Source organism: Apteryx rowi, unplaced genomic scaffold (assembly GCF_003343035.1).
Source record: "Apteryx rowi isolate R43461 unplaced genomic scaffold, aptRow1 scaffold_20, whole genome shotgun sequence".
Taxonomy (NCBI): domain Eukaryota; kingdom Metazoa; phylum Chordata; class Aves; order Apterygiformes; family Apterygidae; genus Apteryx; species Apteryx rowi.
This window is the reverse complement of record NW_020448308.1, coordinates 1,988,769-2,014,117: the sequence shown is the minus strand read 5'-3', so window position 1 is coordinate 2,014,117 and position 25,349 is coordinate 1,988,769. Positions and strand designations below refer to the sequence as shown.

Below are 25,349 nucleotides of genomic sequence, written 5' to 3'. Positions count from 1 at the left end.
AACAGCTGCTGTTCCTTTGTTGCCTCTTCAGGTTAATGTGTATTAAATAGTCAGACTATCGCAATGAAACTCTCCTTGACCCTCTGAAATGGTTTTATAGGCTTTTCTGACAATATGTGGCTTAGAAGTGGCTGCAGTAGAAAACTTCTTTTGAACCTGTTACCTGCCTGAAGCAGCAGGGAATGCGATGCTTTAACTGTAATGTTACTGAGATTCACTTATTTTAGGTATTTTATATAAATATAAATCATATTACAAGGAGCCTGTAAGGTTTTATAGAAGCACAGGGAAAATTTTGGAGCCAGTGAAGAGAATAGGAATTGCACCTTAGATTTCATTGGAAGTAGGATTTCACCCTCTTTATTCAAGTACAGTTTTTTTGTTATTAGCTAAGTCTTCTGAAAAGCAAGCTAGAGATAAGCAAGTTTACACAGAATCTGTTACATTTTGAAAGCTTTATTAGCTTTGATTAGTTGACAAGTTTTAATGTTCCCAGAATTAATTTACTCATTTGAATAAATATATCCCTAGGAAGATCTTTACTGCTAGAATTGAAAAAGGTTCCCCTCGTTTTCTATGCATATAACTGAGTTGCAAAGACATGTGTAAATTAACACATTTAATTCAACTGTGCCACTAATAAATTAGTTGGAGTATTAATTTGAACTTGCCATTTGTTTCCTTTTTCTCTGAGCAGTGGTGGACACGGGGGACAGTAACTTCCCGCCGATGAAAATGCTGAAACAGGAGGTTAAGAACACATTACTCAGTGGAGCAGCAATCTTTTTCCCAGATAGACAGACCAGGCGTCACCAGCTCTTCACCATGATGGTAAACGATGAAATGAGAAAATGATCGTTCGGTACCCACTTTCATGAGTTCAGTTACATTTCTTTATGCAGAAAAGAGGCCAAATCTGAGTTCTCATTGTCAAATATTGTATACTTAGTCCCATTAAAATAAAAACCTTTTTGTCTTTTTTTTTCTTTTTCCTTTGCCTCTTAGTACCTCTCCCTCCCTCCCTCCCTCCAGGTTATCCAAAGAAAAAGGAGCTATCCTTGCCTTTATCTTACCAAAAATGAATAGTTTGAAATCAGACAGTCTCTGAAAATGTCTTCCATACAAGATCTTTATATACTTAAAGTACCATGCAAAAATATTTAGGGGGTTCCCTATCATCTCTGCTTTTAATGATTCTAGATCAACTGTGCCTTGCTTACACTTTTATCTCATACTTATGTTTGTATGTAATTACCTATTAGGAGACTGAATCACATGGAGGGAGTGATTTTTTTTTTTTTTAAATATATATATACAGTTAGTCTCGTGTCTTGAAGTCTGTGAGAACTTATTCTAAAAATTAAATTCTGCTTTTTCTCTTTCTCCTAATCCTATAGAAATATTGAAAATTAAGTAGTTCCACATTTCATTTTAACTGCCTTTATATGTGGGTCTCTTTGTGGTCTTACCAAACACTCTTCTTTCATCGATATATTGATCTCAGACTAAAAATACAAAATCTGAGCTGTTGCGTCACTATTGAATTGCTTACTGTTGTTCCACTAATAAATTGCTTAATTGAAAAATGCCATTAAAATTCCTCTTTTTAGCAAGTCATAAAATAGTGAACGTTTAGTCATTGCTGCAGGATTGGTTGCTCAGTTTTAGTGGAGTTGAACTTCTACATTGATAGAGTTTTAAGAAATGTCTTTAATGTTTTAATGAAAATGGTTACTTAAAATCATTTCTTGATTGTGCGAATGCTGGTCCTTCTGTAATCAACAAAACTTTTGCTGTTCTTCTTCTCCCTGCCCTCATTAGTCTTTTTACACAGAATTTATAATTCTTTCTCAAAGAGGAGGGCAATAGAACATATCATAAAAATAAATCTTTTTCCTTTTCTAGAAAAACATCACAGAGCAAGAACATAAGCAATCTGTACATCTTGCCTTCAGATCATTGTGTACCCACTTCAGGTAAGGGGTCTTGATACTGAAAATAATTATGTCTAATACCCCACATTTGTTAACAAATTCATATTTAATCCTTTTTATAAATGTAATTCTTCTGGAAAATAATTCTACAAAATAGTCAACTGACTTTGCTTTAGGTAGGAGAATGCTGCTACTAAAGTTATTTATCAACTGAAAGGCTATGTAAAATATTACCAAGGATAACAGTTGTTCTGGAAATCACAGCTTACTGCTCACGGACTTTTGCTAGGCTGTCTTTTAATTTTTTTTAAATTAATTGTTTGTCCGTTGTGGTGGTTGGCATTGGTTTTATCCATTTGGAGTCACTGGAACCCGAACACCTTTGACTTTAATGGTAATGATACAGTAGGACCTCTACAGATTTGTCATCAGGATAACTAAATTTGTATTTTGGACTTTGGTTGCTAAGAAGATCTTTGTTTTGTAGTGATCAAGATCCAAGTGGACTCTTACTATTACCAGAGAAAGGAGTTTCTGCAGATTTTGACATAAGTGAAGTGCTGTCAGTGATGAACACACTTCTGCTAGTGGCAGCAAGAGAGGTAGCTGTCTACGCGCTGTTCCTCTTCCCACTTCTCTGCTGTCGTTTTTTGTGTGTATTTGAACACAAGCTGCATGCCTAAGATATATGCTAAAGAAACCAGTGTTCCTGTCCTGGGTAAAGCTATTCATGTCTGTGGTATTACGTTTTCCTACCAATATAAATATTTTTCTTTAGGTATTCCTATTTCATAATGGTAGGGTAAGTAATGTATGAGATGGGGAGTTTTTTCCATAGCTTTAAAGAGAATCCATGGCAACCTATCAACTGTAGGAAAACAGAAGCAGTCATCCCATATTGGGAGGTTAGAATTGGTCATACCACTAAAGGAGGTGTAAATAGAGGAGGAGGGTCATTTATCATAAGTAGAAGAAATGTGCTGAGAACACTGGTGACTCAAATGTAGCATAGCTATTTAAAATTGGGATTTATTAAAGCATATTACTTCAGGATGTTATATGCTACAGTTGCATTTCATTTTGGAGGAGGGTGTTAATGGCTGTCATACTTTACTGCTTAATGTGTGTCAATCTGCAGGAGAAGAGATTATCCTCTTGCTATATTCTTTTATTTTTCAGTGTGAAATGATGATGCTGGATGTTGCACAGCAAGAGAGTGGCACAGTCTTGTCTTCCTTATTCTGGTCTGTTCAGGGTAGCCTCCTTTCATGGTGCTACCTGCAACTTAAGGGTAGCGATAATTCAGCCAAGGATCTTGCTGTAGAAATACTTAAAAACTGTAAGTGCTGAGACTGAATACAAAATTAAATGTAGTATAATACAGGACTTTAAAATATGATTTTGCAAATAGCAGTATAATAAGGGTTTACCAGCAGATGTGTGAGGCACACTTATAACTGTCATAACATTTCTAGTCTCTCTCAGAAAGAATTTATGGGCATATCAAGCAACTTAAAAATATCAATATGGCTGAAATTCTACGTCGGGGCAATCTTTGAAAAACATTTCAGTAAGTTTGGGGCTCAAATACTGAACAAAATACAGTTACAGACTTTCATCCGAGCATCTTGATTCACTTCTGTGTGGATGGTATATATTTTCCCAGATGTCTGTGAGAGCAGGAAGAAAGGAGTGTACTTAAACTAGACACTTCTAGATGTGTTTCACTAAAGCACCATTTTTCTTAAGTTAAACAGTATTAAAGTATTAAACAGCTAATTGGGCCAAATATTAATGGAGATGTGATGTCTGGAAATTTATGTAAATTTACAGAGGGAGGCAACTGGTTACACTGCACTGAGATTGTTGAAAGGGTCTTAGTGTGTTTGGTTAAATTACTGGTGATTCTGTTGGGTTCTTTTGATTGTTTCTTTTAAGTTTTGTTAATGAGAGTGTCTTGTTTCTCACAATAGAAATATCACAGAAAACTTCTCTGAACTGTTTTCACTCTTGAATATCGCTTCCTTGGGGCAGCAGATGTCTTTCCTGTTGTGCACATCACCATGCACTTAATAGTGTTTGATAAAGCAGGTTGTGGTAGTAAATCCTTAAGGTGGCTATTAAGGGTTTTTTTTCTCTTTAGATGTGGGCCAGTTCCTGTCAAATATCAGAACGATTTTGCAGTCACTTTTATCTCAATATAGTGGCAAAACAATAGTAGAAAAAATAAGTAACTCTGTCTTTGCTATGGCAACTCGTCAGCTGGTAAGTGAACATTGGGATTTTGTACTATTCCCCGTAGCATCGTTACATTTACATGTGTTTTAATGAAAGCTGTGTGTGTTTTCTCCTAGGTGATCTTCTTGTTGGATTTTTGCACTTTAGACATTCCATACTGTACCCTGTTGCAGGGATTCAGCACTTTGATAGAACCACTGAAAAACCTGTGTAGTGAACCTCATAAGGTAACTAAAGATACAGGCAGACAGTTCCAACCTGAGATTTCCTGCGAACTCCTGAATTCTGTCTTTTGCTCTCTGATCGTTCTTGTGTGAGCATCTACTCCTTCAGAATTTTGTTAACACTTTTGAGCATTTTGCGTGATTGGAACTCTTGCCAATTCTTCCAAGCAGTCTAAAAATGGAATCTTACATGCATATTAAAAAGTATGTGTGCATTAATGCTATTAACTGCACTGCAAAATTATGCAGTGCTTTACAAAACATAGTAAAGCACTGTTAAGTAAAGTGAAACAAAAGGAAAATTGCAAGAAAGAGATAGGAAACTCAGGTGATTCAGTTGTTGAGCATCTGAAAGGAGTTGGAAAGCTACTCCGAGTATGGGATGTGCAATGAAACATTGAGTGAAGAACTGGAAATATTTGTTCTGATACACAAAGAGATGAGTGAGGTGACTAGAAAGTGCAGCTGGAATGAGATGCCTAGAAGGCAGGTAGGAGGAGGGATTCAGAGAATGAGGGAGGAAAATAAATTTAAAATAGCTTGCGCTTAACATGTTTTGTTTCATTTCTTGTGATGATGCAAACGGAGGGACAGTGTATGCCTTCTCTCATTTCAGATGTCTGCAGCGTAGTTGTTTAAATCTGCACTAGTCATCCAGACTCCCTTTTGTAATCATCGGAGAGTCGTAGCCACCTCTGGGGTGAGACTGTCTCCTCCCCAGTAGACTAGGCAAACTGTGCTTTAGAAGTGCTTCTTTCTTTCCCGACTGTCAAGGGTGTCTTTATGCCTGGCTTAGGTGCAAAGCAAAGCTGTAACCTCTTACATGCCACCCTGTATGTACATCTGGCGACTTATATAGTTCACCCATGTATAGACATAAAAATCTAGTGTGGCAGTCTTCTCTGAATGCTTTACGTTTGTACCTGAGGAGTGCGTTTTCATTATACAGATGGAAATGGAAAGCTGGCAGCAAGAACAACCTGTAGTGCTGCGAACGTGGACAATGGAATCTCCTCACAACTATGAAAATAACTGCCATGAGGTCTCAGTCTTCCTTTGTCACGGGGCAACTTACTTTGAGGTGGAATTTGATGAAAAATGTGAAACCGAAAGGAGGTAACTTAACCTTTTGCCGTGTTAGACTCTAGTGTCTCTTTGCAGAGTGGCAAGTTATGTTCCACTGTGTGAGGAGTGCTTCCTTCTCTCCAAGCGTGCCGTTTCATTTTCTTCATTATCCTGCTTGCCACAGAATGTGTTATTTTGAATAATTTTCTTGAATGTCTTGTGCTGAAGGCCACCTCTCTCAACAAATGCGCAGACATACTCTTTGTATGAATTTTTGCTCTCTTTGCCCTTGGTGTGTTTTGTAATGTTGTCGTGACTACCACAGTTATGCTTGTGGTGTGTATTTTGCCCTCTTTAGGCAAAACTACTGGTTTGGTCTCTCCTGGTAACATATCAGGCTACTGTTTCCTTAAGTCGTATGCTGAATGTTAAATTTAGCACCCATTACCAATTCTAAAGGCTTGGAGAAATTCCGCAGGAAAACGCTTGCTGGGACTATTGCATTGAAGTAGGAAATAATTTCCTTAGCAGTGACGTGAAACGATGTAGATATGGTTCTGATGTGGTGGGGTCCTTGGAGTCTGAAATGCAGCACTTGTGGAAATTCAAAAACGCATGTTTCTCCCCCCCCCGCGTTTAAGAAATAAATTTGGAAGTAACGAATTGCAATTTTCACAGGTATGATTACCTGGAGTTTACTGATGCCAGAGGTGCAAAAACTCGTTATGATACAAAGGTTGGCACTGAGAAGTGGCCTAAGGTGAGCACCTTTAAAATTCTGAGCCAAGTGGTGTTATATCTAATATTAGGAAATGCTTATGGTACCTGTGGGAAACTTACTGTCTGAAAATGCCTTGTTCCTTGTATGTGTGTTTTTAAACCCCTCTAAAGTTGGGAGCGGGGAGGAGCGGAGAAAAAAGTCTGCAGTCCTGCAGTGGTGCAAGTGAAAGCAATGAATGAATGACCAAAGAATCCCTCTCTGTTCCTGTTATCAAAGGAACAGCCAAAATGAAAAGCAATAATCATGTTTAACTGCAGGCAGCTGCCTGGGTGAAACTTCTCTGACCCTCTGCCCCCCCCAGTTTTTTACATCTTGAGACAACAAGTTTATGCTTCCTGTGACCACTCCAGTTTTTCAATGACGGTTGCTCAAGTGGGGTGTTCACCTTTTGTTTTATGGCTCCATCTTCAAGGGCTCAGTTGTCTATAAAATTTCTCATTAAGCTTTTGAATAGAAATCTTAGCTGCTTATAACTATGGGTTTCTCATTGATCTGGTGGGGAAATTAGGCCCTTTATGGAGAAAACGTAATATTGAAAAACCACAGTTGCTGAAGGAAATTCGTTACCCTGAAACGTCTTCTTGTCATGTACATTTGGCAAAATGACTGTTTTGTTGCTCTGTAGAAAGTGACCTTTAAGGCTGGCCCACGGCTGCAGTTTCTCTTTCACTCTGACAGCAGTAATAATGAGTGGGGCTACAAGTTTTCCGTCACTGCTTATGGCCTGCCGGATGTTGCCGTTTCTTGGGGCTTGGATTTACAGCTTCTCGTATCCCGGTTGATGGGGCGCTTGGCTTCCCGGAGCATGGCACTGAAATCTCTGCGAGGTGAGTGCGCTTAATTGCTCCTGCGGTTGTGGAGCCCTGTAGCCATATGGTACAAGAACCTTATGTTTTGAATCACCTGTAGGAATAACGTTCCATTTGGATGTCTCGCTCGTCTGAAGATGGAAGACTTGCTAGATGGCTAGTTAATAAATAAATTTTGGTCTTTGGCCTGTACCTGCTGTTTGTGGCCTCTGTGCCGCAAGCCTGACTGCTGTTCTGTTAGACGACTCTATGGGCATGTCACAGGGATCACTGTGACTTTTCTAGTATTGGGAAGCCAATACTAGGAAGAGGCAGATGTTTGGAAGCAATCGTATTAAGCTGAATTACATTTATGAAATAATATATGAATCTGCCCAAACTACTCCTGTTCTTTTTTTCTTTTGAAATTGTTCGCTAATGCTATGATCTGCCATATACTGGTGGTGTAAACCTGTAGCCAGTAAACTGGGGAAAAAAAATACCAAGCTTAGAACTCAAATTGTGGTGATTTAAATGTTTCATGTGAGCATTTGGTGTTGATTTAATTTGTCCAGTTCTGCTGACCTAGCCCTTCCGTTATGTACTTGTACTCTGGTGCCTCCTGCGGTATAGTAAGCACTTTCAGTATGTGTGGGGAGATGTTCCTCCTGCCACAAAGCTTGCCGTTCCAAACCCTTCAGCATGTTATAAACCTTAGACCTGTTAGTGAATTCCCAAATTTAATTTGGCTAATTTCAGAAGCTAAGCCAACTTAGGATTTGGGCCACTGAAGACAGGAAAAATGCAAAATGTTAGTGAGATGGGTGCCATAAAAATATATATAGACAGGTGTTTATCCTTTAGGATTTCAAAACCAGAACACTTTTCAGTAGCTTCCTAATTCTAAATTTATTCAGCGCTTTGGAGAAATTAAACATGGTTAAAGAGTCCTTGGTGGGATCAGATAGTCAATACTCATCTTGGAAAATCATGCAGCTGCTTATGTGTGAATTTAGGGCACTATTTGAAGAGTTCTTCTCATAGATCATTTTACTCCTTTGTTAATATGTGCATTCTTACATGTGGCAAATTATTAGGTCTTTAGTAGGAGAAGAAAACTTTTTAACTGTCTTGTAAATTGTTTTGGAAACTTCTACCATTATGAGCACAGCCCTTCCATAATGTAATGCGTTGTCACTATAGTGTAAGATATTGATGCTATCATTAAAGGAAGGATACACCTATTGTCTGTGCAACAGTAAAGAAACAGAGGGTGTTGTTAAATTATTTTGTTAATTATGTTAAATTGCTCAGTCTATTTGCTTTCCTTTTTTTTTTACATTGGATTTTTAATGTGCTCTCTTATCTTCGTTACTCTTAAAAATGAACAAAAACATTTTGTAATTGAAGTGTCTGTTCTCCATTTCTTGCAGAACTAGGTAGTGAAACAGATTTGCCTCCTCTGAAAGTAACATCAGTTCTTAATTCTCCTTTGTGGAAACCTGTCTTCAGGCATCAGATGTGTCCTGAGGCAATCGTGGGAGCAAGTCAAATCAGTAGACTGCACCAAGATAAAAAAGAGGTATGTAGGCCGCTATTTTTTTTCCACTGGCATGAAATCACTATGTATAACTCAGTTTCATTCAGACTTAATTAGTTAAACCAATTAAAGATATGCTGTTGAACTGCAGTTGCTATCTTTTGCACTGCTTAATTCAAGTATCAAGGAAGTGAGAAACTGTTATTTTTTGCCCTTTTACTGGTTTCCATTTTAACTGCAGAAGATGTACTGAAAGTTGACTTAATTGTAGAAACAAGCTGCAACAGTTTTTCGTTAATATTAAAGTAAATGTGTTCTGACGTTCTTTCCAGACAAGGAACTCTCACCCAGATGACTGCCGTAACTTTCTCATTGACTTCGCAAAATCAGATCCTGCCCAGGATTTCTGTGGGCAAAAATCTGAACTTTTCAAAGGACTTATACAGGCATGTAAAAAACAGACCCCAAAGACAGATATAGTTGCTGGTTCTACTGTTGATCAAGCTGTGAACTCAACATTTGCTGCTTTGGTGTATCTCACTCCAGATTTATATGAGAAGCTTCAAAAATATGGTAACTCTAATATTAGTGACTATCTTAATAATGAAGGCTTAAAGATTGTAAGAGGCTGTATTATAGTTGAGTTACAAATATTGAAAAGTCAGTTTAGTATAAGGATTTTAAAAAAGATATTTCATCTTGTACAAAGAACATATTGGTAAACTACAGTCATGGTTTAGGCAGACTAAGTAGGCCTTATTACTGGAGTGTGATGGAAATAATTTATGTTTGTATTTATTATTATGTGCTTTTATCTTCAGAGCTCTTTCCAAACATTAATAATCAACACAATCTATTGGCTAAGCCTTATTCTAAAGATGAGCCAGAGAAGTCGTGATTTCTTCTGGGGTTTTAATTCAGAAGAATGTGGCTCCTGGTAACTAGCTGTTCTTAAATTATTTTCCACTCTCATTAGATCTTTTCTAAAAACCTGCATAAGTTGATGCTGACTTTTTAAATTTTCTTGGGGAGGAGGTCTGAATTACCTCCAAAAATGTTATTCTGTGGAAACTGATCTTGGCATCCTCAAAAGATATATATATATATATATATATATATATATAAATAAATAAAAGGTAATATTCTGCTTTTAACTTGTTTAATGTTCTTTTTATTGCAATTTATATCTTTTCAGTAAGTAAAATGAACAACTCTGTTTTAATTTGCTCCAACCTTCCATTAAGCTTATTGATATGTTCCAAGTATAAAGTGTATTTAGTTTTAAACAGTTTCATTGTAGGAAAAGTTAAGAGCCTTCACTTTGTCACAATTTTGAAGCTAAACATCTTACATTTTGAGCTATAAAGTTATGGGTGAAAATGACTGACATAAAGTCTGACTTGATGACTAAAGTGGTTATTGCTTATTGCCTTTAGTCATTTTTCACTGTCTGACAGTTGATATAATTTGCTGAGTAAGATTGAAAACTGCTGTAGCTCAGGAATATACTAATGACTGGATAAGATATCCATCCTACTATTATGTTAATAGCCTCATCTGTCTTAGTCTTCCTCAGGCAGACTATAATTTCAGGACACTTACTGACCTGTGCCATCTTAAATACATGCAAGTGGTGCTGGAACAAGGAGGGAAGACCCTGAACAGAAGCATCTTTTTCTTGATAGTCATTTTCAGGCTAATTTTGATAGAAACTGTTTTGTCATGTCTTTAATTGTTGTAATTTGGTTTTTGGAAGTCTGTTGCAGAAGCTCATAGCGTAAAACAAAAGGAAAAAATTCTTGATAATTTAATACGACTTTAAGTTAATACTGACCATTTGTTGATTTGTTCTGGTAACAGTTTGCATTAGTAATATTTGGATGTACGGGGGAGGTTTTTCTTTTCCTTGACTGCAGACATCAATTTTGGGAAGAGATGAGAAAGATATTCAGAATTTAACTTTGCAAATAGCTCTGTCAAGGTACAGTTAATGTAATTAAGGCATACAGAACTTGGCAGTTTTTATTCCCTATTTTTCTTACAGGCATAATTCCAAGTATTGAATAAGAGATGAAAGAAAGACTCTAGCATAATTTTAGTTAAGTAGTCAAGTTGTGTTAAAATGGAGCAGTAAATAAACAGGTCTCTTCTTTCTCTTGTTTGCAGTCAACAGTGGAGGCAAGGTGCCTTTGAATGATGAGTTTGCACAAGTGTATTCCCTGGCTGATTCAATTAGAATATGGATGGTAAGATCATTCAGGGGGATATCTATTAATGTCATCTATCTTAATATTTTACAATGCAATGTTAAGGAGTAGCAGGGAAACTTGTTTTCCTTCAGTGATTCTAGGTCAAATATTTTCATTTAGGAAAAAGGTATATTCAATTCTAAACCTTGAACTTATACATTAATTGCATTCTTACACTACTCTTTCCTCCCACCACCCCAAATGTGTGATCCTGAGTATTTAGGACAGAATTTGACTTGAAATCAAAATAGTGCTATTTTTCAGCAAGAATGTGTATTGTAAATTAGGGAGATTCTTGTCCAGCAGTTGGAGTTCTTTTGAAGCATCACATAGGAAGAAACATGTCTTAAACATCATTCTTGATTCTGCAGCGCTAACAGAAAAGGCAGTAATTGCTTTTTTGACAAGCAAGTAACTGGCTGCAGTTCAGAATATGTTCTTTACACGTAATTTTCCTTGAAACATAAGGCTTGTGTCAAGAGTTGGTGTCATCAGCTCACGAAGTGGTGAGAGGTGTCTGTCGTTACCTGCAGCTGAGGAGAGGCAAACTTCATCTCAATTGCGCTAGTCTGCAGGAGGTTTTAAGGAAGTGTTACCAGCTCTGTGGCCTTCTAGAGCATCCAAGTCGCTCTGTGGCCTGCTTTCTGCTACTCCTGGGCAGGCCAAAATCCTTGTTCTAGTAGTACCACCTCCCTCCCCTCGCCTGCAAGGGTTCCCTGCAGCATGAGTATGTGCCTGGCAATACAGTGAGTGTGCACACACGTTACGATGAGTAACTGAGCTGTACCCGTTGCATGGCAGGTGAGGTTTGCGTTCTGGTTGCACAGTAGGTGCGTCTCCAGTGGGGATAGTGTCTGGCCATACTTTCCAGTTAGATGATGTGATGCTTTTGCAGAACCTTGTCCCATGACCAGATGTGCATCTTTCCCATTTGGTGGGGAGGCAGAGGGGAAGCCTCCCTTTTTTCTTTTCTTTTTTTTGATGTTTTTTATAGCGCTGATGCATGTCCTGTTGCTTGACAGGGAGGGGGCTCAGCCTACAAACCTCGAGCATTTCAGTACAAGACTGTGTGATCTGCTCTGACAGTGTTTAGGTGCTGCTCTTTTATACGACTGGGTGTTTTACTCTGTACTAGGAAATAGTAAATATGGTCATCTGTTCCTGAGATTAAATTCCTTTACTGTGATGCTGTCTTCATATTGCCTTGCTGTATGGATGTACAGGGAGAATCATATTTTAACTATTTTAACATCCTGTCTACAGTTAGAAATGAAGCAGAAATCCCTGATGGGTAGGGGAAATGATACTGAGGAGAAGCAGAACATAGAACCAAGCGAGGTGAACCCAGAAACTCTTGGTAAGTGTTTTCTTTCCAAACGTGGAAGTGTTTCAGGTGATTTAGTAAAGCATCACCTTGTAAATCTTGGAGGTTATTTTAGCTGTAAAAAGTAAGCTAGCAATTTTTTTTATTTTTTATTTTTTAACTCCTTAAAAGAGAAATTAGTGTACATAACATGAACTCTTTGGGACTGTGTCTTGCTATTCTTTGTGGAAAATAGTATGTGAAAAGATCCCACTGGGAGTGACTTATCCCTTGAGTCACCTGGTTCCTAACTTATGTTTACCTATCCTTGTAGATGCTAGTTACCACAATTAACTGTTAGAATAGTGGATTGTTATTGGAGTAAAATGTGTTGTGTCCTTTATATGGTTCAGAGTGTTTATTCAGATTCAGTATTTGGAGATTGAGAGTTAAATAACTGGTAGCATCATGCTCATTATACTAAAAAAAACAGTATTTTCTAGCTTTCTTTGCTCAGAAGAAACAAGATAAACTAGTTTCTTCCTAAGCAGAAGGTGGCAAGTTGGATGTTCTGCTGTCACGGTTCTAACTCTTTCAATTTTTATGCTGCAGCAAAACTTTGTATGCAGAAGAGCCTTTTGTTGCTGGATTTTTTGCCTGTAAGAGCAAAGACGAAAGGTTTTGCCTCAGACAACTTGGAAGCCCGAGATATTGATGATACACAGCAGTATGTCAGCCATAAATGCCAAAGGACAGGTTCCATTGTGGAAACGGACTTCCAGGCGGCAGGCTCACTGTCTTCCAATGGAGTAGCTCAGCCTGTTTCAAAAGACGGACACCAAACGACAGAATCTGATAAAAAGATTAAACAAGTTCCAGACCCCCTCCAAACAGAAGAAGCGTCTGCATTTCATTGTAAGCCTGTTGAAAACATAGTGTCACAGCAAGAAGATGTATCGTCGCCTCCTTCTACTCCTACGCGAAAATCTCAGTTCAGCCGTGGAAGACTAAGGCTGCTGTCTTTTAGATCAATGGAAGAGCCAAAAGCTGTGCCTACTGTGAAAGAGAAATATCCTATATTGAAAAGCATCTTAGACTTCATTAAGGATCAATCACTAACATATGAAAGGTAAGCAAATTGAAAATGTTGATTATAAAATACAGAAACTTGTGCTCAGACCTCTTCAGTTGGAATAAAACATATTTTAGCTGCAAGATAGCATTGAAGAACAGTTTGTACCTAAGTAGGTGTCGGATTTAAGTATCAAACTTCAGTAGTTCACAACCATGTTCAGGCTTGTGGAGAGTATTATTTTGTTTGACTCTCTTAGATCAGGTGGAAATTCAGTAAATTTCTTGTCTTGCTTCCTGAAATCTGTTACAGTAGTGTTTTGCTTCCTATCTGCAAACAGGTAAGGCACGGTCTATCGGTATTAGAAATCCTCGATAACAAAGCCAGAATAGTTACATCTCTATCATTAAATTACATGACATTCTGAGAACGTAAACTGAAGGAGGTACTTCCCATTCTCAGGTGTCTTTTTTAATCTCTAAAGCTTGGTCTGGTGCAGGAAGTCCTGGAATCCAATGTGGGCTTTATCACTGACTATAGCTGTTGTTAAAATGAATATTTTTGTAATAAATCACTACTGTAATATAAGGCTGCTGGAATACATTTGAAAACGTAGATATCAATCTGTTGTTTAACTGGTCAAGGACTTCTTGAATTGTAGTTTGAGTTATTTTAAGCACAATGTTTTGAAGTCCTCATAGATGGTTTTTGCTTTTCTTAGTGTTTTAAAGGTCCTTGCTTTGAGAAAGTCCCAAGGACAGAGTATCATGGAAGTGCTCAAGACAATCCGCCAGTGCCTAGACTCACTTGGGCAACCGCACTGTTTTCATCCACCCTGTGTACTTTTTCTCTTAGAACTTCTGGCCTGCCAGAAAGATTTTACAAAGTAAGTAATTGTCTAAACAAGTCTCAGCCAATGATATCGTACGTCTGGGCCCTTGTGTCATCCCAATCTCATAAACTTAAAATAGTAAAAAGTAATTGATTTTTATCTATATATTGAATAAAAACATTACGCGAAGATTAAGCTACTGTGCATATCTTGCATGTGGCATTTAAAAAAAATTCCTTTCAAGTGGGACTTAGTTGTGCAGCTGCTCATGCCAGTAGGTGTCGTGCAGTTGAATAGCAGTGTAGATACAAAGAAAAGCCTTTACAGTTCTGCCTGGACCACAGCAAGCTCAAAAAGATTGGAGGGTCTTTAGTTACTGTTTCACTTGAAGCTCTTGTGTTTCTCATCGATTAAAGCTATAGTAATCTAACTCCTGTGTAACATGTAATTACTTCTTTATCTGTAGCACTGCATCTTTATCACTTCTGTGAACTCTGTAAATTAAGATATTACCTATATGGCAATAGAACTAGCTTCCAAGAATGGTGCGTCATATATATTGTTAGTCAAGCATTTGCTTGTTTGTAAATGTTGATAATTTTGGATGTGCTACCTGTACAAGATGGGTTTTATTTAGTGTGGTCATGCATTTCCTTAGTTAATGTGTCCAGAGGCTAAAGGGATGGACGTTCAAGCCAGTCAGTCTGCAGACTGCTGTTAGCTATGTACCAGTTACAGGGCATTAACACAAAAATGGGGGGAAAAATCATGAGTATTACGTGCATGTGCAATTGTTATTCCGAGTAAGGAAAAATAATTTGGAAGTTTTGTCAGACTTTCTGTGCACCTAGAAAGCACTACCTCAAAGCAGTAGCTAATGCTGTGTGTTCTGGTTCATAGGAATTTAGGTCTCATTTCTGTTGTGTGTTTGGACAGTGCTGTCTGAGCTCTGCTGGTTGGTTTCTCACTGGTCCGAGATTTTGCATCTGTCCCAAGCTTTTTATGGTCATCTCGCAGTATACTTATTTCCTTTAAGGGCTTGGATTTTACCTTGGCAGAATGTTCTTCTGCTACTGCCATGACAATATTCTCTTTGCTATTTTCTTTCTTAACTTCTGATTCCTGATACAGGATTCTTATTTTTTCTTTGAAGGTGACACACTGCACTTTAAACAAAGTTAACATCCTTTCCACTTACAGGAAGTGTTTAAAACGCTGTCCGTTCATAACACTTGCACGAAGCAGCTACCTAAAATGAAGCAGTGAATTCCAGACTGCTAAACTGACTTTTTAATTTCTAGCTACTTTGGAAACTTGGAAGGCTGCGGCGCCGAGCTACACAAAGAGATTCGGGAGTCCTACTATCAGCTTGTTTTGTTCCTGGTAAATTCTGTGAAGGGATTTAGTACCATTAATGACAGGTACAGTACACTGCTTACCTAAGTAACGTGAGATTTTATCTCTGTTCCTCGTCACCTCTTCCCCTCTCATTTGTTATTTATTGTTTGATGTCTCAATTAAGAGCTAGGACCATACTCAGTATTGTTTACAGAGCTAAGTAAGGTATCTTGATCTTGTTTGTGATCTAAACCACCAGGTTACCTTTTTGTTGTTGCTATGCAGGAAAGCTCAATAAATTCATTAATGTTAAAACTTTGACTATGTGGTATTTTGTAGTTACAGTTCTACTGTATGTTTCTAAAGCTTAATACTGAGCTACTATGAATAGTAAATTTAAAATGTTTTGGCAAGTGTAATAAGACTGTAATATCACAGTTCTGCCACCATGCTGTAACATTAAAGGCTCATCGGTTAGACCTGTTAGGATTTCTAGCCCGGTGTCCTAGAGAAATGAGGCTTTTGAGACTCTGATGTCTGTCTGCCTGCTAATAACTTCTGAATCCTTTGGCCAGTTTCAGCTGATCATGGCAAATTTTCAAAGAGAGAAAGTTCCTGTGAATATCAAGAAAAAACAGTTTACTGTAGAGAGGAGACAGACCCCCTTGCTGTACTCAGGCTGTAGCATAAGCGCTCTCTCTACTGAATCTTTAAAAGATGCCATCTTTGGTTCAAACCGTGTTGGCTATGCTTCTTGCTAAATCATGTGAGTTTGTGTATGAGTAAACCTGAGGTTCTGCCACAGAGTTAATTTACTGCGAAGTAAAGCCTTGAAATCAGTCTACAGTAATGTTCTGCTCCCCACCCCCAAATATGCAATTCCAGCTTCAGGTTAGAGCTGTCATATTTTGTTGTCTTGTTTTTTATTTAGATCATTGCTTCCTGCCTTATCTTGCGTGCAGACAGCTCTCCTTCATCTTTTGGATATGAGTTGGGAACCAAGTGATCTTTCCTTCTTTGTTGAGATTCAGTTACCCTATCTTCTTATGACCACGTCGCAAGAAAACATAAGTATTCATGACAGTGTGATCTGGTGAGTCAGGAAGAATGCAACTTGCACATGTGACTAACTATTGATGTGTGTCTGTGTCTGTGTATGTATATACACACACACATAAATATATATAATGTGTGTATATATATTTAATTAAGGATGAGTTCTGAACTTTGTATTGTTGATAAGTATGTCAAAACTTTGGCAACATCCAAGTGCTTAAGTTAAGTATTTGATTTTTTTTTTTCCAGAGTTACTAGTGCAAAAACTATTAAAATTTGATCTTTAAACTGATTATTGCTGGAATGCTTCACTTGTTTAGCATTGTACAAGGCAGATAATACTGTTCCTTGTCTTGCTAAATATCAGATGTATTTAACAGCTTCATGTTGCATTTCTGTAATGCTTGTTCTTCTTACATGTGAACAAACATAGAGGGAAATAACCTTTCAAAATTTCTCATCTAATCTGCCAGAGTTACCAAAAGCAGTTTTGTAAACGTGGATTTTTCTGGTTTTGCATTATGGTCCTCAAATGTGTTTAACAACTTGTCATAGAGGCAACAAGGAGGTCACTATATAGTCATTTATTAATCAAGTGAGCTGGAATTCTTGCCATCTGTTTTTTATGTTATAGCACCTTGTTTAAATAATAATAATAATAGTAATTTTAAAAAGCATTCCAAGTTATGTTAGTGGGAAGCCTTATTGCATTCAGACTTCATTTTGAGCTTGCTTTTCTTTTAGTCAGTGGAGCGAAGAAGATGAAATTGCAGACTACAAGCAAAACTGTGAGTGGATGGATGAATGTCAGGATGTAATGTTTGAGACCTGGTATGAAAAGATAGCTCAAGCTGACCCAGAGAAGCAGAGAAAGGTGATTTGCTTATTTATCTGCAGAAGGGGTAAATAGGAGATTTTTAAAAGGATAAAGGAGAGAAATGCATCTGACTTCCACTGACTTTTTCATGAGTTGGATCCCTGGCTCCATGTAGGCCTTAAAGTCTAAAACGATTAAAAAATGCCCATCCTTTTGTTATGGGGGGAGTGTTCTGCTTTCTGTCTCGAAGGCTTTCTTAAAGTCAGGAAATAAGTGTCTCCATTTATTGTTCTAGATGCACATGTTTGTTGCTCGTTACTGTGACCTATTAAATGTGGACATATCTTGCGATGGCTGTGATGAAATTGCACCATGGCACCGCTACCGCTGTCTGCAGTGTAATGACATGGATCTGTGTAAAACTTGTTTCCTTGGTAAGAATTAAGAAAAAAACACCTCCAAACCCTACATGTGAAGGCAAAATAGTCTCTCCTAAATTGTACATAAAGGGAAAGACTTTTCTTTTGCACATTTTGGAAATGTTAGGCTTTTTGTCTTTTTCTAATCTGAAATTAAGAAAGATCCTTTACCAAAAAGGATTATCGGCGGAATTTAAAAAAAATTTCTTTACAGGTGGAGTTAAACCAGAAGGTCATGAGGATGACCATGAAATGGTGAACATGGAGTACGCCTGTGATCACTGTCAAGGAGTTATCATAGGTCGGCGAATGAACTGCAATGTGTGTGATGACTTTGACCTTTGCTATGGATGCTATTCTGCAAAGAAGTACTCTGACAGGTATTAAAAATGTGATTTTGTGCCTTCACTTGCTATAAAAGTGTTAATTAGCAGCTAAGTACAGTCATTCTCATGTCACTTCTTGCAAGGTCGTGCCTGACATCAGAACATGTAATTGGTGTCCTTAGAGGAAACAGCAAATATAGGATTGGTTCAGCAAATATTTCTGTAGCTTGGAAACCTGCCCCAAGTTCTGAAGTGTCTTGGTTCCAAGTGTTTCCTAGCTATGGCTGCGGAAGTTGCAGGAGGAGATTTATCTACCCTGAATGGTAGAATAGAATAAGGGAACACAATGCTGTGGTTAGACAACGTAGGTTTCAGTGTATGTTTGACACTGAAGATCTTCACAAGCTGTATTCCTCAAGCAGGTGTTCTCTTGACAGTTCAAGTTCTCTTAAGTGAGCACTACTGATGTCCGTGAGGCTCTGACAGTTTATACCACTTGAAGGTCCACAGTTTGAAGTTCTGGAATATATGTTCTGTTTTTGATAGTTTCCTATAAAGGTATTTTGCATTATTAAAAACATTTCTTATCAAGAAAGCAGCTGTGTTTCAAAATTGTCAATACCTTCTTCTTTCAGCCACTTGCCCACTCACAGCATCACGGTGTACCCAATGGTGACCATTCGAATCAGTGATCGACAGAGGCTCATCCAACCATATGTCCACAACTATTCCTGGCTGTTGTTTGCAGCTTTGACTCTCTACAGTGCAGATCTGGCAAATGGGGAAGAAGTAGAAGGAGAGCAACTAGATTCGCAGGTGCTCAGTCATGCCAGAGTTCTGCAACATCAGTGCATCCAGCTCATCGGAGACTGCCTGATGAAAGCGCAGCACGGAAAAGGTGATTCAGCTCCTCCTTCTCTGAAACAATAGTTTCTAGCAGATTTTCAGAAAAGTCTGTGATTACTCACTTTAAATTTTCCAAAGGAAAGGGGAAACTACTGTGTACTTCACTGGGAATAATTGTTTATGTAGAAAGCAAATGTACAACAAGTGTTGTTCAGGGTCATTGGAACATGTATTGGGAGAACAGGGTGCTTGAGAAAATTAATTTACTGCGTACAAAACCATTGAAGACAACTTGGCAGCTCTTTGGTTGTTTGTTTTTTTCCCCTCTTGGATGTTGTAAAGGGATCAGTATGGTTTCACGTCCTGTTACTGCAGGGTTATTGTTAATTGAAGGTCTTGAAGGGCAGCAAGTAACTTGGTAGAAAAAGTTTCTTGTCCTGCCTTGATGGGCTAGAATTTTTTAACCTTATTTGTGGTATGAAATGAGTTGCTGAGGAAAACGTCCTTTTGTCTGGAAATGAGGATTTCTGTGAACTAAGACCTACTTATAGAAAATAGGGTGATAGAACAGAATCCTGTGTTGAACGTATTAAAAAGTTTGGACTCAGTTTCATGTGAGTGTATTGGCATTTTTTGAGAAGCCTTAATACTGCTGAAATACCACTACTGCTGCCACCAAAAATTACTTATGCATGCTCCATTATTTCACCTATTTGTTTTTAACATACAGTTTTGTTGTATAAATATTTAAGTGGTCAGAAGATTAAAAATTAAGGCAAATAATTAATTTACATAACTCACAGTGCTGGGAAGTATCCCTGATACTTTTTTTTTTTTTAATCAGTTATGACTTCTACCCTGATGGCATCTTTGTGAGGCAGGAAATGTCACCACCTGTTCTTCACAAAATTATTTAATGGAACTACATAGTCAAGTGAACATGGTGGGGAACATCTTTTTGATGGGGTTGAACTCAGTAAAATTCAAAAGAAATGTTTGAGGGGAAGTTTTCAGTTCTGTTTCAATATGTTTCACTTCTGCTTTTTGCTTGTCCTGCCACTCAAACTCTAAATAGCTTTTGTCACTCTTTTTTGCTTTCAGGTCTGAAAAATTTAGCTCTCCTCTGTATGCTACCGGAAGGTGAATCCTTCTCGGAGAATGATACCATTCCAGTCAGTCCTCCCACAGATGGTGCTGCAAAAAGCCATATTGGTGATAAAGCAGCGAAGGGAAGAGATGAGAAGCCAAGCACAGGCTCCTTCATGCATTGCAACGTGAGTACCCATTATTTATGGAGCCCCTGGTATCCTTTAGTTGTGTGACCTTCAGCAGGTTGAACATCCTACTCTGGAGCATGTAATTGAAATAAGGAGTAGTAAGGTTTTTATTTGTAGGTTAAAATTGAGGGGCAAGGGAAGGATTGTTGATTCACTTGTTTTTAACTAGATTAATCTGATCAAAGATTAAAGCATCCCCTTATGTTCTTACAGGCAACTTTGCCCCCTCCCTCCCACATTTTTGTGAATCAAAGAACATTTCTTTCTGAATAGGTTGTGGCCTCTGCCAGTAGTTAAATCTATTTAGGTAGGAAAAAGTGTCTTTTACAGTTCTTTGTACTCTGTTTTGGTTTTTCTGGTTTCTTGTTTTTTATGTTTTGTTTTGTTTTTTAAGTGTAATAGTTTTATACATGGAAGATATAAGCAAAAAAAAAAAAATTCAAGACTTGTATACATCAAGAAATTCTTAACCAGTAAAAGGTTTTGATAGTCTAGGAAAAGCATTTTTTTGCCAAATGCAGATCACTGACTTTTTCTTTCCATGGTTGTTTCTGTAGGTATTAAACTGCATTTTAATCTTTTTATGCATTTGTTTTATTTTTAGGGGAAAGGAGATGCTCACAGTGAAATCCAGTCCTCTAGAGAAGATAAAGTAGAAAAACAAGGAACTGAAAGCAATCTTAATGCTCTCTTTGCAAAGAAAGCAGTTTTAAGACAAGAGTCAGACTTGTCTACAGATGATAATGTTTCTCCATCAAGTAAGAGATTAGTTTCCATTTTTGTCATTGAAATATCTACCCCTATACAAAGAAAAGAGCTGAATTCTTTTATTCCTATCTCATTTTTGTGTATTTGCAAATATCTTTAATGCAAGTGAACTGTCTGTTTCATAAAAACCTGCCAACCATATTGCTTTGAATAACTGCTACATTGCGATCTGTTTAAAAGATTCTAGAAACTAGAGTAGAATTCAGTGAGATGCATCCATGCATGCAGATTACAGTTCTTGCTGATCTAACACAGTACTTAATAAATTACTTAATAAATCTGCGCTAGACACTTCAAACCCACTTTTCATGTTTTTTTTAATGGTCCCATTAATTTACGGAGAACCTTTAAATTAGTATTCTTACCAGAGATTAAGTGGAACCAGAGGTTAAGTGTCTTATTCTTTTAAAAGCTAGTATTGTTAGTATTGTGATGGTAAAATGAATCAGTCTGTAGTATTGTTCTGTATACATTTGTGGATAAATGGGATAGATGCATCTCTTTGCCTACTATTTTTTATATAAAGATTGGCTCATCAAATTTTTAATAAAACTAAAAATTGTGCTTTGTCCTTAGATTATAACTATAAGCATTAAACTACCATTTATTTCTTACTTTATATTTTAATGTCTTTTTTTTTTTTTAATTTAAAAAGCAGGTGATTACCTCTCAGAAGATTCAGCACAGAAGCAAGCAGAGAAGGTTTTAATACCTAGCCAGGAACAAGTGTTTGCTGAATGCTCTCAGAAGAGGATCCTAGGATTGCTGGCAGCTATGTTACCACCTTTTAAATCAGTTAGTTCTTTGTACTTTCAATCTATATAGTTGGATAGGTGTCACAAATAACATGAAAATCATCCATAGCAAATTAAATGATGTGGGAGAAGGGTTCTTCTTGCTTATATGTCACAAAATGCTAATGTCAGACTTGGAATATTTTAAGCCATTTTACCTTAGTAAGGACACATTAGGCTTCATTCCTTGGTGGAGGTAGAGGGAAGGGAATTTTGATTTATCTGTGAAGCAGTCCATCGTAACTGTTCAACACCAGAAAAGTTAAACTGTCACTTTAGGCTTATATGTCAGATTTTACTACTGAATACAGCCTTGACCATGGCTTCCTGTTTCAATTTTATGGAAAGCATTTCGTATGGATAATCCTAATGTAACTAAAACTGTGTTAAAATGTATGATTTGCAGCCTTCTGCCCGCTTACAGAAGTGTACAAAAGCCTAGTCTTTCATTTCCTTTTTTTTGGCATTTGAAAGACTGCATCAGAACAGAAACTATTGTTTGTGCTATGACTTAGACTAAAAATCTTGTTTTCTTTCTGTACCTTACTGGCTTTTTTTTTTCTTTTTCCATAGGGCTCCACAATGTCTTTGATTAACCTGGAACAAATACTGCCACTGATGTTTCAGGTTGTCATCTCAAATGCTGGCCACCTAAATGAAACTTACCATTTAACACTGGGACTTCTGGGCCAGTTAATCCTGCGACTTATGCCTGCAGAAGTGGACGCTGCAGTGGCTAAAGTCCTTTCGGCCAAACATAGTTTGTTTGCTGCAGGAGATGGGTCTACAGTGCCAGAAGGGTGGAAGACAACTCATCTTCTGTTCAGTCTGGGAGCTGTGTGTTTAGACAGGTGCTTTTTAATTAAAACCTATTAATTGTTCCCTGATGGGACTAATACTAATTTTGTTTTAAGTGTGCCTCATGCATGGGGAAGCTTTTAACAGGAAGTCGATTAAACCCACCTCCTGATCCTGGGGAGGGCTTAGCAGCCTCAGCCATTGTTGCACTCAGCATCTCTTAAGCTTCCTTCCAAAAGAAGGCTATCTGGTGAAGAATGGCTGAATTTCCTGCACTTATATATGTAGTATGTTATGGTGGAAGACCTTATGTTTTAGAACTTTAACGGACAAACAAAATACAGTCCTATGTTTTTGTATGAAGTTAATTTTCTCCCTTTGAGTTACATTTTCCTTGTGTAACTTGGGAAGAGAGGAGAGTGCATCACATGGCACCCATCATCAATGCTGAGTTCTGGATCTGCCCCTTTTATGGAAGAGTATTAAAGATCGAGACCTTGTAGAGTAAAATTGCATTGGAAGTAGTGAGGAGGAGCAGGGAAGATGTTCCATTTTCAGGCTCTTGAGAAAGCTCTGAAGCATTCTAAGATTAGTATCATGCCTGTTAAATGTGACAGTGTTATTTTTTTATTGTAGCTATGTTCTATAGTGTAGGTTCATAAACAAATAGAAACACACGTAAAATATTAAGACAGAATACCTAGAGGATCAGCTGAGGCAAAGAAGATTCTCAAGGACTAACTTTAGAACAAGGAGGCCAGTCTCTCTCCACTCCCTGTGGAGTTAGTAGCAAGAGAGCAGGTAGTCATGTGTGTGGGAAGACCACTTGCTTTTGTTTAAAGGAAAAATTCTAAGCTCTAAACTAAAATTAGGATTTCAAGTTGACAGCATTCAGGCAAACTTTGATTTGGGACTCTAAACTATTTAAGAAGACAGAGTAATATCTATGCTCTAATGATGCGAATCAAAATAGATTTTATGCGTAGCTGACATCAGAGCTTCAAATATTTGGAAGAAACAGTTGTATAATAATAGTATGAAAACTATAGCTATAACAGATAAAAAGTACTGTAATAGTGGTACAGTGTCTTGAGGAGAAGTAGGTTCAGGAAAGTCTGTAGTCAGCCCTCCTAATACGGACTGCTCTTGCTTTCCAGTCGTGTAGGTCTGGACTGGGCAAGCTCCATGGCAGATATTCTTCGATCTTTGAACTCTTCTGCGCAGTGGCATAATGTGATCGCTGCTTTCACTGACCATTGCATTAAGCAACTACCCTTCCAGCTAAAGCACACCAATATCTTCACTTTATTGGTGCTGGTTGGGTTTCCCGAGGTAAGTGGCCTGTTGATATTAAAGGAAAAGAAATTGATTAAAGCTTTTAGGTTTCTATTTCTAAATATTACAGATTTCGTCAATTGGGGAGATCCCATTGTAAACCTTCAAAACCCGGTGTATGTCAGAGTTCACATCTTTCCACTTGCGCACAATTAATTTTTATCTAGTGAAGAATAATATCGCTGGTTTTGCTTTGCATTTCCTTGAGTATTACTTATAACTGTACTGGGAAAAACAGCTTAGTACATTTGAGTATCAAAAACGTTTTGTTTTTTTTTTTTAAATACAAGTGAAACAAACCAGTGTTGTTCTTGGTAGTCATAACTCTGATATATTGCCTACTTGGCATTAAGTTTATAGTAGGTATTTCATTATAGAAACCAACAGTCTGTCTCTGAAGACCAGTAAATATCTGGCAGCAAGCAGATTGTTCAGCTAACAAATACGATGCCAAGCATAGCCAAAATGTAACCACTATAAAAGGTGATAGTGTATTTTTAAATAAATATTCTGAATCATAACTGAAACTTTTTTTGTGATTTCAGGTGCTGTGTATGGGGACTCGTTCTGTATACATGGATAATGCTAATGAGCCTCATAATGTGATCATCCTGAAGCACTTCACTGAGAAAAACAGGGCAGTTGTTGTAGACATCAAAACCCGAAAGAGGAAAACAGGTTCTGTGACATTATTGTTTTATCAAAGATTTGCAGAGTGTTTCATTACAGTTTCTTATGGGTAGCCAAAACCAAATGTTTTAAATAGACCATTTGATACAGGTCTGCAGAGACTGCGTTCCTTTATTTGTAAGTCACCTGATTTTTCTGCCTGTAAGTTAAATCAAATTGTGAAGCTTCTGCAGTAAAGATTATGGAGACCTCTTTTTTCTTTGATTTAACATTTAATTTTTAGTCAGAAGAGGATTTAGGAAACAGTGTTGGCCATTTTAATTGAGGAGTCTGAGAAATAGGCCTTTGATTAAACAGTTGTTTCTGTTTTGAGATTTGCTTACTGCTTGTATCTTGTCCTTTATAAACACGTGCTTAATGTTTTAAAATAATTGAAAATTTGAAAAATGCACCTGCTGCTCCTGTGTAGTTAAGTGCTGCCGTTTCAAGGAATGGCACTTGGAGCCTGAACGCGTTTGGAGTAGTCCCTTCTGGTGCTCCAAAAATACTCTTTTTGTTATGAAGTGCCTGTTCCCGGTGTGGGCAGGATGTGCTGCCCGCTAGCAAATGGAGGCAAAAACCAAACACAGACGTGCCCATAACTGATTGATTACTTATGAAATGGTGCTGTGTTTGTTTTTCTTTCCTGATCCTGTAGAAAAGCATGCCATGAGGACAGGCCTAACCTCTTTAATCATGTGTTTTATAAAGCGTCAGGAGTATTCTTCTCTGCTTTCCTCCTGTGTGGAAGAACTTTTCGAAACAGTTTGAATATCTCTAAAGTTACAGGACATAAATGTAAAAAGAGTTATACAGTATGAAATAATATATACTCCAGGGAAAGTGTCTGGATATCTTAGAATAGTCCATTCTAGGGTAC

At 37.6% G+C, this 25,349-nt stretch overlaps 1 protein-coding gene across 5 annotated transcripts in view; it reads left to right on the top strand.

Moving 5' to 3' along the window:
* Positions 1-25,349, top strand: part of ZZEF1 (zinc finger ZZ-type and EF-hand domain containing 1) — a 61,698-nt gene that overhangs the window by 19,074 nt on the left and 17,275 nt on the right. For 4 of the 5 annotated variants that reach the window (XR_003253155.1, XM_026063677.1, XM_026063676.1 and 1 more), the window contains exons 16-42: positions 698-831; positions 1,906-1,976; positions 2,422-2,536; positions 3,114-3,273; positions 4,078-4,199; positions 4,289-4,399; positions 5,346-5,512; positions 6,140-6,221; positions 6,868-7,069; positions 8,464-8,612; positions 8,903-9,143; positions 10,737-10,816; positions 12,083-12,176; positions 12,735-13,251; positions 13,916-14,080; positions 15,328-15,447; positions 16,296-16,457; positions 17,165-17,294; positions 17,533-17,671; positions 17,871-18,036; positions 18,618-18,880; positions 19,930-20,102; positions 20,710-20,863; positions 21,529-21,668; positions 22,241-22,518; positions 23,623-23,797; positions 24,346-24,478. Coding sequence is in view for 4 of the 5 variants with exons in the window: in XM_026063677.1 (XP_025919462.1) it covers positions 698-831; positions 1,906-1,976; positions 2,422-2,536; positions 3,114-3,273; positions 4,078-4,199; positions 4,289-4,399; positions 5,346-5,512; positions 6,140-6,221; positions 6,868-7,069; positions 8,464-8,612; positions 8,903-9,143; positions 10,737-10,816; positions 12,083-12,176; positions 12,735-13,251; positions 13,916-14,080; positions 15,328-15,447; positions 16,296-16,457; positions 17,165-17,294; positions 17,533-17,671; positions 17,871-18,036; positions 18,618-18,880; positions 19,930-20,102; positions 20,710-20,863; positions 21,529-21,668; positions 22,241-22,518; positions 23,623-23,797; positions 24,346-24,478 (4,443 nt within the window). In the remaining variant the exon portion in view is untranslated. The remainder of the gene's footprint in view (positions 1-697; positions 832-1,905; positions 1,977-2,421; positions 2,537-3,113; positions 3,274-4,077; positions 4,200-4,288; positions 4,400-5,345; positions 5,513-6,139; positions 6,222-6,867; positions 7,070-8,463; positions 8,613-8,902; positions 9,144-10,736; positions 10,817-12,082; positions 12,177-12,734; positions 13,252-13,915; positions 14,081-15,327; positions 15,448-16,295; positions 16,458-17,164; positions 17,295-17,532; positions 17,672-17,870; positions 18,037-18,617; positions 18,881-19,929; positions 20,103-20,709; positions 20,864-21,528; positions 21,669-22,240; positions 22,519-23,622; positions 23,798-24,345; positions 24,479-25,349) is intronic. The other variant, XM_026063678.1, reaches the window with a different exon arrangement.